Source organism: Neocloeon triangulifer, unplaced genomic scaffold, assembly GCF_031216515.1.
Source record: "Neocloeon triangulifer isolate White Clay Creek 2 clone unplaced genomic scaffold, ASM3121651v1 ptg000002l, whole genome shotgun sequence".
Classification (NCBI taxonomy): Eukaryota; Metazoa; Arthropoda; class Insecta; order Ephemeroptera; family Baetidae; genus Neocloeon; species Neocloeon triangulifer.
In genome coordinates, this window is record NW_026775545.1 from 3,676,018 (window position 1) to 3,691,360 (window position 15,343).

A 15,343-nucleotide genomic window follows, 5' to 3' on the forward strand; every position below is an offset into this window, starting at 1 on the left:
AGGGCGTGATGCCCTTTCATTCTTAATGCTGGTAAAAAGATGAGAAGTTTCCAAACACGGACTGAATAAGCGTTTTGATATATAATCTGATGGTTGACGCAAATCAAAATTATTATCAAGGCTTTTTACAGAAATATGATAAAATTTGATTTTAAATAAAAATCAAAGTATTTATTTAAAATTAATAGATTATAACAAAATTTATTTAAAGTTATTTCTTTTTTGGTGTTATTATCAATTTATTCTTTTTACTAAATTAATTAATTTTCTATGCTTTGAATGAAAATTTTAAAGAAGTAACTGTTGATTTATTGATTATTATTTTAAAAATTTCTTTATAGTATATAAATAAATTCACTTGGCATCAAACGCAGGCGTTACTTGAATCCACAATCTATCGATAGTTTTTGATGGCAGCAGTAAGAGACCTTTATTGAAGAGATTGAGATTCAAAACTTGCTAAAATTACGTCTTTGCGGACAAAATAAAATAGCACCAGTCCGTTCCTATCCTTGAGCTTCTCCTGAAGAATTTGTTAATAGGTGTGATTATTGCTAATGCAATAAAATCGCGCCCTGGGTCGATCAATAAACATCATTAAAGAAGACGGCGGGGTCGTGTGTTGTCGCTGCTGCTGGATGCTGGATATTGGTGTTTGCCAAGCGGGCGGGCAGTTTGTTTGTGAGTGTGTTTATTGCTGCAGAGAGTGCAGCGTATCGAAGCCTGTGCAGCCCAAGCTTTTGTTTGCACGGCCAAAGTAGTGCTGCAGCCAGTCAACAAAGCTCATTAAAAATGGAGAATCGACTCATGGCCTGTGTGCTTTTCAGCTTTTATCTATCATCGCCTGCAAATCCGCCCTGGCCAGACCGTTTTCCCTCAATTATTATAATTAGATTTTTTCATATCTGAGTAGAGGAAAATTTGTTCAACGTTTAGCGAAACGAGGCTTTTATTTGGCGCAAAATGAAATGGAGCCGACAAAGCAAAGCGGACCGACGAGGCTTTCATCTAATTTGGAATGCGTTTTACGCGCGCTCTGATGACTTAACGTGCGCTTTATTAAAAAAGGCCACGCGAAAATGAAAAATTAGCCAGATTTGCTCTGAAAACACTTTTGCATTCGAGAAAAGAGAGGCTGGGATATTTGAGCAAATTCAAACATTTGTTGAATTTAAAGTTAATATATCAATTAACAAATTCTTAATGAGAATTTGGAGTAATTTATCTATCGAAAATTGAAAATAGAAAGCTCGAAATTACATTTTTCAGGTTGAAAAGGAGATTTGTAATTAATTTTATAAATTATTTGCTGTGTCATGAGAATACTTTTTTCTCATATTTGGAGAAATTGTCTCCTAGACGGGAAATACGATTTTTTTTCAAATATTATTACGTACATTTATTAAAATTTCCAACCTTCTTCATGAGATTAAAAATGATCTCAATTTTGTTGAATAGTATCGTATTTTCAGAAGATTAAGCCTGCATAACAAATTATGTAATTAATTTAATGTTTGTTTCCAGAGTTGAACGTGGAAATGTGTTATTCTGCCTTCAGTTTGCGTTGCCTACGCTACAAAAATAATGAGCTCTTGCAAAGTCGGATTATGGTTGAATTCGTTGCCGTAGGAACGAAATAGGGCCCTCGAAGAAAGTTCCGAATCCAACTTTTGCGAGAAGAATGGGAGAGCAGGAAAGTCCCGGCAGAAAGAGAGATCAGCTTGAGAGAGGAAAAGGCCGTTTCCCAATATGTTCGAGGGAGGATAAAAGTTCCAAAGTGAAAAGAGAGAGGTCTATTTTCAAGTTTAAACTACGCCGTCGCTCTCCACCACTCTTGCACAAGAATTTGCGCCACACAAGAGCAGCAGAAAGGAACTGTGGGGTTAATTTCTTGGAAAAATTCCATCTCTGCGTCAAAGTAAAATATTTTATCAATAAAATTCGACTGATTTTGGGGCAAAACTCTTGCTAGCAGTGGTGCCGGTTTATCCAACAATTCATAATGAATTGCAAAAATTCAATAATAAAGAATTAAAATAAAATAGATAGGAAGGAATATCATTCTTTTTTTTTAAGGATATTAGAAAATCTTCACTGTGGTGATTGGATCTTATTCATTTTGGTAGTTGCAGCAAAATTCTGGATTGAGCAATTGATTTTTTTTTTCAAATTATGTAAAATGTTTTATAACAAATTGATCAGGGAAATTTCTGCAAAACTGAATCCAATTAAATACATTTCAGAACTTTTGACAATGATATTTATTTTATTTCATATCCGCAATTGTATTTGAAATGTCGAAATTCCTCCGGCCAATTCATCTCTCAAACTTTTCAACTTTCGCTTCGAGCCTTTGAACAAACCAACTTTGGCTGTCACATTTTGACACTCACGAATTGGCTGGATGGATTTATTTGCGCCGAAAATGTAATTAAACTGGAGCTTATCGCTCTGAATTTATTTCTATATGTACGAAATATAACATATTCGCCACGGCACGCATCGATTCGCGCACAGGGGCAAATGCAAAGTAGCTCGGCGACCGCCCACGGCGCTTTTTGCGATTCGACTCATTTGATTTGGTCGAAAGCAGCAGTTTGGGAGCCAAACTGGAATCCCCGCGGCTTTGAATGCGAAACGGCTGAACTCAATCGAGACACTGTGTCATAATTTGATTCAAACTTGGCTAATTATCGCGATCACCTGAAGGCGAAACGCGTTCTCCCGAGAGATGTGTGTATTTATTATTTTGCAAAAGTTTCAGAAATGACGCATGTGAAATTTATTTCTACGGCGAAAAGTTTCCTCCAAGTTTTGAGTAATTCAATTTTAGAATTCGTTGGCGCGTGGTTTTCAATTTGCAAGATTGAAATTTTGGGGAAGCGTCATGCGAGAGAGGATCAGGCGAAATTAGTTGCGAAACGCTGTGGTTTCCTGCTCGCGTTGGATTGGAAAATGCCTTCCTCCTTCCGTGTGATGAATTGCAGCCGACGTGAATTTGACGGCGGCTGCGCTTTATTGAAATCTCTACGCACGGCTCATAAAATATATTGATTTGCTTAAAAATTAAAAAAAAACTCACTTCCCATATATAATTACATAAGATAAAAATGAATAGAAAATAAAGGAATAAATTGAATAGTTAATTTATATTTTGATTGCAATATAATATTTGTTGATTACCCGTTAAAATGAAAATAAATTTAAATTTTTTACAATTTGATTTTTTTCTTCAATTATTCATTAACTATTGCAAAATAATAACCCTTTACATTTGAATATCAGACACAATAAAAATTAATTTGTGTGTAATAATTATTACACAAAATATCTGTATGTAATAAAATATTAGAATTAACGATTAACCGTTTTCAGAAAAGTTGAAATGGTCAAAAATTACCTTTAATTGTAAGCTAAATTAATTTTCATCTAGTTTTCTGATGAAGGTTCTATGGGACGCCGTATTAGAATTGATCTCCTCATCGCTCATTGGTTTACATAAACGCAGAGCAAAGGGAACGTGTGTTTTGATTCAAAAACCACAAACGCCACGTCATTCGAGATGCACCGATGGACGTCCACATGCACGGCAATAGACGTTCGTGAATCGCTCGCTAATTGAAGCTGATTGCCCTTGATTACAATTCGCCCTATTTGTATTTGCAGTGTGTGTCTCGCCATGTGCCGCGGCTAATTACATTGTTGTGCCTGCCAATGCGAGCTGCCGAATAATGGGAATCAACAAACAAACGCTACACTATGCATCACTGTACAGGTTGGATTCCATTTCACTGCGCGTGTGGCGGAAATTAAGTGTCTAATCAGACTGCGATTCACCGCTCGCTTTTGCTCGAGTCACCTTGGCTGATTTACTCACTGAGCGAATATTATTATACGCTGGGAATTGCACACGTGCTTCACAGCGGACACTTGATGCCATCTGGGAATTGAAATCTAAATTTGGACAGGTGATGTGCGATGAGCCTAATTGAATTTCGAGAGGAGTATTGAAACCCGATTAACCGTTAAAGTTTAGAACAAAGAGAAATTATGAAAATAGATTTATACAAATTTTTTTAAAGAAATTATTAACATCTTCAATTCCGGTTATTGAAGAAGTTGGACATTGTTAAAAAAAATCCAAAATTCAATCCAATTCAATTATTATTTCGCATCAAAAAACTCCTTCACAAACGTGAATCACAAAAAATAAACATTTAAAAATTATGAAATCAGCAATTTTCACGTTTGAAATGATTTTTGTTTTGTTTATCGATCTCCACTGCATACAACTTTCTCGCTGTTGTTCAGATCAGAGAACCAAAGCATCCGTCAGTTGCACATCGTAATTCAGGCAGGCTGTTGCAAAAATGATGGCCAACATGCATTTACATTTAGTGCCCTCGTTATACGGTGCGGGTGGGAGCGAGGGTGGCTAATGCAAGTGCGCGCCTACAGCAGCACGTACTTTATATATTTTTCGCGCCGCGGTAATTTTGCATCGTCATGAAAAAGTAATTTCCTCCGCTGATGAGATTTAGCTTTTTCTCGTGCCGCCGAGCCCATTCATTCGCATCAAAATCCGCCGGCTGATTACTCTATTTATGCGCCGCGAGTCGTATATTTTTCGCCTATCTCGCTCTTTGCCTCCCAAGCACCTCTTCCGCTTTCACCACAGCCGCCGAACCAGCCCGAGCCTGTTTAAAAGGGTTTCTGTGATAAGAATATGAAGGGGAGGAAAAAACGACACGGAAATTCCGGTCAAGGGTTTTTATTTTCCGCTCCTCCGGTTTCTGCATGTTGATACCGATGCGCAGATTCTTTGCAGCGGAATGTGTTTTCCGACCTGTTTATTGGCACACCCAGCACACCGTTGAATCTTTCAAACGCACTCAGCGCTCAGGTAATCGGATCATATACTTGTTTCACACTCCAGTTACCATTTTGCTGGAACCTAGCAGCTGCTAGAGAAATGTATTCAGCAAATAAATTACGAATTTATTTCGGAAAAAATTGATCCTACAACTCATAAAAATCTGAGAAATTTTAGCAAAAACTTTAAACTGGATTGCTATTTGTGTGAAAAAAATTCATAATTGTGTATTTTTCTTTGATTTGATATATTCTGTCCTTTCTTCAAGTATGATAATTGGTGATATTGGAAACTTACAGCTTTTGGTATAACAGAATCATTTTCCAAAAACTGTTTGAATCGGTTGTTGTACATTTTTTTTTAGTTTTTAAAGTTAGGGCAGACAAGAAGAATTATCAAAACAGTGATAAATGATCCCATTTATTATTATTTTAATATTATATGGAGAAAAAGGTGCTTGGACAAAGTTTACTTAAACAAAAAAGTTTTTTTTTTAATTTTACATTTTAAATTAATGAATTTCTAGATCCAATTTATTCTTTATTTTTTCGACTCAAATTTACAAAATTGCAGTGCGCCATGCAACCTGGTTATTGTATTTTAAGAAAATTCGAGTGTATTTGAATTAATTCTGATGTGGGCGCCTGTTGCAGCTTCATTATTCTTCATTATGCGATTATTTTCAAAAACCAAGACACAAAATTTGTTATTGAAACCCTGTGTTGAATCGAGGAAGGAATTGTATTTTGCAATCCATCGTCTCACAGTCATGATTTTACAATCAAGAGCATTATTTATTTATTTTATCAAGAGAGACAAAAAGGAAGACCTGCCTAATTAGGCTGAGGTGCGACGGCGCAGCTTTCCTTCTCATTAAAAGTGATATCACCCGACACGGTTAATTAGTTGCGACACATCCATCCACGCTGCTTGACACTTTGTTTATTATACGCCCGGCCTTCCGCTCTATATTGATTGCGGCGCCACATTGTTGTCTTTCTCCCTTTGGGATAATACAATGCGGGTGCAAGAATGCGATATTATCGAAGGGTGCCGCGGGCCAATTTTTAATAAAGGGCGCGCCGGCTTATTGTCAACTATAAGGCCCTGAGACTTGCTTGATCTTTTGCACTGACAGCAGACGCCTGCCAAAGTTGACTCGACTTGATATAGTGGTGCACATTATGAGCTTCATATTTCACGACATTGATACACTCCACGACAGAAAAGTTCCAAAATATTAATGCGACATAATAGTTAAATAATATTTTGTTGCATATATTGAAGAATTGATAAATTTTAAATTTAAATATATATATATACTAATAAAAATATTAAAATTTTGTATTTTTTTCATTAAAATTTTTTAAATGAAATAAAAATAAGTTATGTTTTAAACCTAAAGTTAAAAAATCTGTAAAACAATGTCAAGACTTTAAAAAAAGTGCTTAATTTTTTATAATTAAATTTGCAGAGCATTCACGTAAGATAAAATATTAAAAATTTTAACTTCATCATCTACAACTTTTGTCAGTAATATCTTATATTCACAGACACGATGAATATTCAATATTCGTTGTAAGTATTAAAACAACATTAATTCATAAATTAAGTTTCTCTTTGAATGATTCCATTTAAAAAGTCTTAAAATCACAATAAAAATACTCTTAAAAAATTAATTTTTTAACAGAATATTACGATTTCTCGGATCTAATAATACTTTGTAGCCAGCAAATTCTCCATCACTCGTTATTTTTCATCTTCTATTGCAGAAGTGAAACAATATTCCATGTGTATCAAAGTATGTCCTTTGAATGTGAAATTAGTTCCATTATATTAAATTTCTTGTATAGAAAAAGAACAGAATCCCTTGTATAATCTGCCAAGTAATTGCAGCTTTTCCATTCTATACTTTTGAAAAAAGATGCAAACAAAACTATGCTTGCGCTTTTCTGTTTTCCAATGATTTGTAACGTCAAAGAATTTTTAATCCCCGCTTTTCCGAGTAGCAGAAACATTATTGCCGAGACGAAGATGGATGAAAATATCAAAACAAAGTTGTGCGCAAAAAAACTTCAGATGCATATTGCATAGGTTTTGCAGTAAGTCGTGAATACACAGCTCCTCCGTAATGAAAAGCGCTCGATAAAAAGTTTGCTAAATCGCATGCTTGCTGCGGTTTGTGTTTGTAGCTAATATTGGGACGAGCACTTTGAAAGTGGCATATTTTTCCTTGCAAACATTCTAACCGTGAGATGCGATCAAAGGATCAAATATTACAATAATAACAGCCTCGTTTAAAACTTGTTAACTTTTGAAATCCAGAACTAAAAATTAAATGTTAAGAAAATGGTTGGGTTTATTCAATACTCGCATAAATTCATGTGCCAGAAGCAGACATTCAGGTGGGACGAATCAATCCGAAAATTGGCAAAATAGTCGATGCGAATTTTGAAGGAAAAATTTTAATTCCGATCCGTACATAAAATACCTACTTACAGTTTTAATGTTTATAGTTTTAAATTGCTATTAAATATCAGAGTTAAAGTTTAAATAGAATTTTATTGACTGAATTAATTGCACCCTTTCCTCACCAGGTAGTAAATGATAGAAAACGAAAGAGAATTTTAATATATTTAACTACGGAATCTTCGTTCCTGCCAACCACCGAAAGCCCTTAGTCTTTATTTTAATACTGGGAGCTTTGTTTTAATTTTTTGATTATATTGTAGGACATAATAATACAAAATTTGACTTTCGTCCTCTGATAAAGTAAGGACGGTGAAATATTTCCGAAAAAAACTTGTCTCTTATGCATGCATTTAGGCCTGAGGGAATCAATCACCGTGATGGTTTTAAGTCTTTTTGACCCAGAAATTTTTTGCAAAATCCTTTGTAAAGGAATGTGCTGTTTTGTCAAATATTTAATTCCCCCCCCCTCCATACATGTACATTTTTTCAATTAGTTAAATTTAATGTATCTATAAAACAGAAACAAAAAACTCTTCAAAAGCTGGTCACTTTGAAATTCTGTTATCAAAATGAAGCTGAAAACTTGCTTTTGTTTCATATTTGGTGTCAAGGTTTTTTTGAAAAAGCTTTAAGAGTTGCAAAATTCCGGTTTTGAGAGCACACAATATCAAATTCAGCTCGCTAAAAGCCTCTTTCCTTGTTAATTACCCTCTCGTTATTCTCAAGAGCGAGTATAATATATTTGCACGGACGGCCCTTCAAAAATTATAATTCGGACGCATTCCGACGTGAACACGATCCTGCTGGGCCGCGCCAATTCCCGGCGCTCTCTGCCGCCGAGAAGCTCCCCCGACGATAAAAATTGCTTTGTGGTCGAACATATTCCTCGAGACAGCACGGCGGCTATTTAATTACAGTTCCTCTCTCGCACACACCGTTCCCAAGACAATACGCGCCGGCGAACTAATGAAAACAGCCGTCCAGGCCGATGTGGCGAGCAGCAAAAACAACACCCCAGCCAGCTTACGTTTGATCTCCCTTATCAGCGGTGACGTTAACTCGCCCACTTCGGACTATCCACGCGTAGGATTGTTTGCAATTTAGCTTGCGAGCCTCGCTATATCCAGCCTATTTCTAAGCACATGTAATCACATAATAATTATATGGAATTGGACTCGATTCCGGGTCAAATTTCAAATCTACCAAATTTCCTCCAGTGAAATTTTCCTGGATTTAAAGGATCAATAACGATTCAAAAAATCCAAACCTGGCTTTATTTTTGCTTTAAGGCAAAAATGTAAATCCTTAAAACTATTTGTCTGAAATGCAATAAATATTCAGAAAAAAGCTCAGATTACATGAAACTTTTGATGCTCAAAATTAAAATTGTAACATTTTTCAAAAAATTATTTTCCATGATTAAAGGAAATAGATAAAAAAAATCATTGATTTATTTTATCTCATTTTCATAATTTTGTATTTTTGAAAATCCCGTGAAATTACAATTTCTGGAGTATTTCAAAACTTACGAGGTTTTAAAAACTTTTTATTTTACTAATTTTCGACTATTGCACAATTTTTGCTAATAATTTTAGGTTAAAAAAATGTTTAAAATGAAAAAAAAACCACCATACAAAATTTCTAATAATTGGAGTTAAAAAGAAAAAAAAATGGATAAAACTTAATTCTTTCTCTTTAATTCAGTTGAAAAAATCTTGCCTCTTATATCTTTCTTCAATTCGGGACCAGCTCCACAATTCCCACGTGCCCATCTCATTTTTCGATCTTTCTGCGAACCCCGTGAAAATAATCTGAAGGCCTTTTTTCCATTAGTTGCCGTTCCACTCGGTCGGAATATCACATCAGATCAATCGCCGGCCGTCTTTAATTAGACGCCCCCACTGCACGTCATTAAATATAATCATTAGTCGATTGCGCTTGTTATTCCCCGGCGATACCAGAAATGAGCCGCCCGATATCAGCAGCCGTTTCTTTTCAGATCCATCTCATTTATGGTCATTACGCGTGCATTACACCGCGCGGTCCTCTTTCGATCCTTAATGATATACGCGCGGCGCTGTTTTACGACATGTATTTTACACCCTCCTCCTGCCGTAATAAAACGAATGCTGGCGTGTTTTTACTTGCTTACTTAACGAGTCGCGCATTAAATACGTGCGCGAATTCAAACAAATAGCTGCAGCCGTAATGGCGTGTGCGAATCTCCTCCATTACTCTCTTTTGTTCAGCGCACGGTTTTGTGCAAAAATAAAATAAAGTGAAACATTTTATTCAACAAAAGAGACACCTGCTGGATAGCTGCTGGATAGGATATTCTCAATCTTGATAAAAGCTGAATTTGTCAAAAAACACAAAATAAAATGTGCAGTCTTTTGTCAGAGCTATAGAGATGTGAATTTCAGTGTACTAGGTCTGCTTTTTTTTTTAAATTCAAACTGTTTTCAGTTCAAACTTTAAAATGAGTTAATTTATTTATCAGAAGTTTTGATTGAGAATTAAAATTAGGAATTTAAATAAAATTATGATTTAAATTTTGTCTCAGTTTCAGAATTCCAGCACGTTGAATTTCTCTGCGGATTTTAGGCATAAATATAAAAAGCGCATTTCATAGTGGGATGAAAATTTTCTGCTTTATATATGCATTTTTGCAACTCTCTAGACCGCAAATAAAGTGGCGCAAACAAAATGCACTGTGTATTATATTTTTATTTTTTCTATCTGTTTAGTATTCCACCTGGGAAAGAGAGCGACAAATAAAAATATCATTTCAAAAGTACAAAGCCGTTGAAAGAGTTGATAAATGAATGCAAAGGCTTACTTTTTATTTAAATGAAAACGAAAAACATTAAAAAAGGTCATTTGTGCAGCGGGCAACAATATTTCCTCATTAGCACGACGCCCGTGCAGCGGAACTCGAAAAGGAAGAGAAAAATGTGCAAAAGAGAAGGGAGTCGAGCAATTAGAGTGGCAAATGCCAAGCTCGTTATTTGCATGCGGGAGGATATTTCAAAAATGTCACTTGCGACACCCTCGGCGGACAACACGACGATTCTCGCGTGTGTGTGCAGCTTTGAAAAGCCTCTTCGACACTTTGGGCCCGCGGCTGAATGTGACAGCCCTTATATTCGACTAGCTCGGTTTTTTTCCAACGCGATACAATCACACCCCGGCACACACGTGCCCATTTATCGCTGGCTGGCGGAATTTGAATTAGGCTCAGGCGAAAGAGTTGTCACGCCAAACAGCCTGCGGGCGCCGCTGGAATTGCGACACGTTGATTTGGCACGTTGATAACCCAGTTGATGCTATTTTAATGTGAATTCCGACAAAAGATCTTGCAAAACGTTTCAGAATCGTATCAAAGGAAAGAAGCTAAAAATAGAAATGAAGTTTAAAATTTGCTAAATATGTGGCAAATAATATTTTTTTTGTATAGAAATAAAATTAGCTCTATGATTTCATTAAATCGATTGAATGCATTAAATTTAATACTGAAGTCCGGTACAACTTTGTATTTTGTAGTGCATTTAAATAAAAAAGATGCGTGTTTTAGAATTATGCTAACATAAATAATTACAATGAAAAAGGTGTTAGAAATTCTTAGCGCTTGATTCATTGCGATATTTACATTCTTTAATTTTGCTCATTCGTACTATTAATCAAGTCCAGAGATATTTTTAGCTTTCTTGCAGATTTAATAGATGTTTTTAATATAAGTAAGAGGACTACAATTAACTTGAAATAAATTTATTAAATACTATTATATCAATGTCATCATAAAGGATGAGACGTCTCAAGGAGTAAAGACAATTATATGTTTTATATCTAATTCTTCCGAGTCATAGGAGTATTCACTCTAAAAATTATATTTTTGTTTGAAATGCAAACACAATTAGAAAATCTCGATAATCATGCAACGAATTCTAATTAATTTAAAAATATATAGTCTACTATACTTTAATTAGTTTTATGTTTCATTGATGGAATAAAAGGTTCAAAAAATAAATAATAAGATTTTAATGAGCCAATTTTAAAAAATGTAACCAAAATACTTATATTTAATAAAAATTAATTATGCTTTTTTATATTATTTCTTATGGTAAACTTTGAATTGAAATTTTATTAATTCCCTGCAAATGTGAATGAATGTTTAAAAATTTAAGGCCTTTTATTTTGTTTCACTCATATACCTAAGGATGCGTTTTTGCCTGAAAACGAGTTACTTGGCACAATCATAATTCTTTTCAAGATTTGAACCTCAAGTCTATTTTTTTTAAAGGGACCTTTTACTTTTACTTTTCTGTCAATCTTTAATGGAATTAACACAATTTATGCACCGATATGCACAAAATCAATGGTTGAGTTACAAGCTGATAAATATTGACCGTTGCTCAACCCAACCACAATCACGGCAGTTTCTCAATTGTTTGCGTTTCACAGTATGTTTGCAGTGTGTGTGCGATTCGATTGTACCTCTCTGGATCAAATATGCGTTACAGCCGCGTAAGTTGCTTGCGTTGACATAAATACCAAATGTGTTGGTGCCAATTAAAGTTTCGCTTGGCGCCGGGGATTACTTGGGAACGCAGGCGAGTTTGTCACAGCCCGTGGTCGGAATGTATTGATCCGCTTTGACGGGCAGTTCAATTACTGCGAGTGGCAAAAAATTGAAATCGCTCGTGGATATTGTGATCAGAGAAATATAGAAAAAAATAATAATAACAAGTTCGTTTTTCGGCATGTCCGAGACCGGAGTGCTAAAATTTTCCTTTTTTTATTTGTCCTGTTTTTAAATAAACAAATGAAAAATGTTTTCCGCAGAGAGTTATTATTTTCCTCTTTTGGTCCGTGTTTGTGGAATCTGGTAATTTTATAAATCGACTCCTCTTTGAAAGTTTTCCTTTTACATTGCTTTATGCACACTGCTACCAAAAACCACGCAGAATTTTATTCATAAAATGTTTATATTTGCAAGAATTTTTCATTTATTTTGTTTTAGAAACTCTTTTTTCTAATGAATGAATTCGCCGACAGAACAAAATATGTTTACTTTCATTTTTGTTTTGAAATTTATTACGGCGCTGATTTTCATACACGACAAGGAACTGAAATCCAAAAGTTTTCTTGCAAAAATAAAAACAATTATTTGCTTCTAACGTCTAATTCAATTTTTATGAAGTATTTTTAATTGTTAGCATTAAAATTATAATTCCGTAAAAAGTTCATAAACGATCCAGACATAAAATATTTAAAAAATTAAATACTCTATATTTATAAGAAATCAGAATGACACAATTTTACACAGATCCATTGTATGAATGAATTTTCCTGCAAATTAAAAAAAAATCTAATTTAACGTTTTCCTCCGATTATATGAGATGCATCAGATTGCAAAACTCTCTCTTCTCAAGATGAATAAAATATAATTGTCATTAACAATATTCTATCTGATAAAACTATTAAGGGACATTGCAAGTAAGCTGCAGGAAAATTTTAATGCTCAGCAAGATGTTGCCAACTAACGACGTTCATAAAGATCTGTAGCACCAAGTTGGAACGAAATTAATCCCTCTTTCTGTGGGGCCAGCGAAATAGGTAAGTGCATCGTCGAGAGAGCTCTTCTTTTATTAAATAAAACGGGAGGGGAGCATAAAATCTGTCGGGACATGCACTCGATTCCTGCCCATCTTGATTGCGAAATATAACCTCAATAAAGAAGAGGGGCCGCCGACGCAGCTCAATTTATAGCTCGTAACATTTTTATGCAGCATTTTTCCGCAAAGGCAAAAGCAAAGAGTGCTCAAGATTTTACTGGCAATCGATTAGAGATAAGGCGAATAAATTAATCGCCAGCAAACAAACACCGGTGGGGAGAAGGGATGAAAAATAGGTTTATTCCTGGTTTTGGTCAAGCCCAAAAAACAGAAACCAATTCATGTGTGTTTTTTTCTCTCTAAAATTGGATAAAAATCTAAAAGAAGTGGTGCAACTCATTATTAATTAGTTTATAATCAACAATATTAAAATTTATTTAAAAAAATTAGGGAGAAAATTTAGATATGTTTAGGACCGTGGCAATGATTGGCCACAAACAATTATTTTTTAAAGATTTTTTTTTTATTTTTTTCCCTTCTGGAATTTTTTGGAGATATTTTTGAGTTATTTCGGCGAATTTTTACAAAATTATGGAATAAATTTTTTGGCATATCAGAGTAAAGGAAACCTTCCAATATTAATAATTGAAATAAATTTATAAGAATTCAGTTTGTTTTGGTGCCATTTTTGTTTGTTTCGGAAACACAATCACGCCAACGCAAGTTGCGAGGAAGGTGAATTAAATTGAGCAAATTACTTACCAGGTACCACATTTCCTTCCAGTAGAAGTCGTTGAGCTGCACTGTGGGTCGCAGGTCACGTTTCTGTCTCGATTTGGCTCGCTGCTGCTGCGCCCGGATCACCTGCAAGAACACACGACACGCCGTGAGTGACAAGAAGTCGAACGTCGATAATTGAGACAAATCGGACCGAGCTGCTCTGTGGAGAGAAAAAGAGCCCCTTGATTAAAGTTGGATGGAAATGTATATGCAACGAGTCGCCCGGCCGCACCGAATGCATACCTAGCAGGGGCCCCACGTGACGTGTTTGCTTAGCCAGTCGCTTTGATCTTGTCCCAGAGAGCGAGTAGTAATTTTTTTTGCTTATTTTCTGTATATTTATACATAGATGCAGATTTTCCTGGTTGGTGAAAATTGTACGCAATTGTTAGAAAAAAAATTAGCTATTTTTTCATTAAAGATAAAAGTCTAATATTTTATGTAATGAATGGTTTTGCTCAGTTTACTTAGATTTATATGTAGATCAATTAATATCCAATTATTAATTGTTTAATTGTTTGTATTCCGACATTTCTGTTGCAAGGTAATTCACATTTTGCAAATAAAATTTTAATGGTTGTAAAATAAATAAGGATATTTTATTTTTAATATTAAAATTAAAAATATTAGTATTTTTCAGATTCGACAGTGAAAAACCAACGTCAAAAATATAAACGCTTTGCTAGTTTAAAAAAACTTAACTTTTATAAAAGTTTCAATGAATTATGTATAATAATTTAGGAGTATTGAAAGACGAATAAGATGCCAGAAAATAATCAGAAAACAATTGAACTGGCAAAAACTTACAAGAAAGTACACAAGCGCGATGGTGCTAAATTTTAAGAACGTGTGTTGAAAGTTAAATTTGTTCGTTCTGATTATTAACTGGCATCAAATTAATCTTACAATATTCCTAAATTATCGATTTATTGTTACTTAAATAAATTAAACTATATGAAAATTAATGAAGCGTTAATAATGTAGAAATAAAATCAAAGTCAAAATATTTTCGCTTCACCAAAATTGTCTGACACTGTTTCAAGTTGTTTTATCCTTTTTAAGTTTTATTTTGCATTTATTTTTTACTATATATATATCATAATATTTGTACTTGTAAGTTAAATTGAGTATAATTTGCCTCCACGCGTTTCTACGGGTACTACTTTGAGTTGAGAAATTGCGTCTGTTTTCAAAGAGAATGATTGCGAGCAGCAGCGGTTCACCGTCCTTATCTGGAGCAGCACGCCGCCATAAAATAGACTTATTCCAAAGAAAGAGTTCCTTCAATCCGTCGCAAAGAAATTGGAATGCGAAGAGGAAATGCTGCTCGGGGATAAGCCGTGCCTCGCATTCGTTCGTCCCGTGTGTTGATGTGCAGTACTTTCAAGAAAAGAAGCGGATTGGCCAAATCAAATTTCAGCATGCTGCAACGAGTTTATACTTTTATTCGCGGCAATCGACGCAAATGCATACCGTTCTTTAAAATCCCGTTTCGCAAAGTTATGAATGAGATCGTTGCAAAAGAGACGGTTTCCAGAAGAGAAGTTTCAAGTGTTGTGAATACCGATCAACCTGTAAAACTTTTCAACTATCGCGGAACAGA

General features: G+C 34.8%; 1 protein-coding gene across 2 annotated transcripts in view; it reads right to left on the reverse strand.

Moving 5' to 3' along the window:
* LOC132203307 (furin-like protease 1) overlaps positions 1 to 15,343 on the reverse strand; it is a 189,719-nt gene that overhangs the window by 25,932 nt on the left and 148,444 nt on the right. For both annotated transcript variants that reach the window (XM_059630979.1, XM_059630989.1), the window contains exon 3: positions 13,723 to 13,824. In XM_059630979.1, coding sequence (XP_059486962.1) covers positions 13,723 to 13,824 — 102 coding nt within the window. The remainder of the gene's footprint in view (positions 1 to 13,722; positions 13,825 to 15,343) is intronic.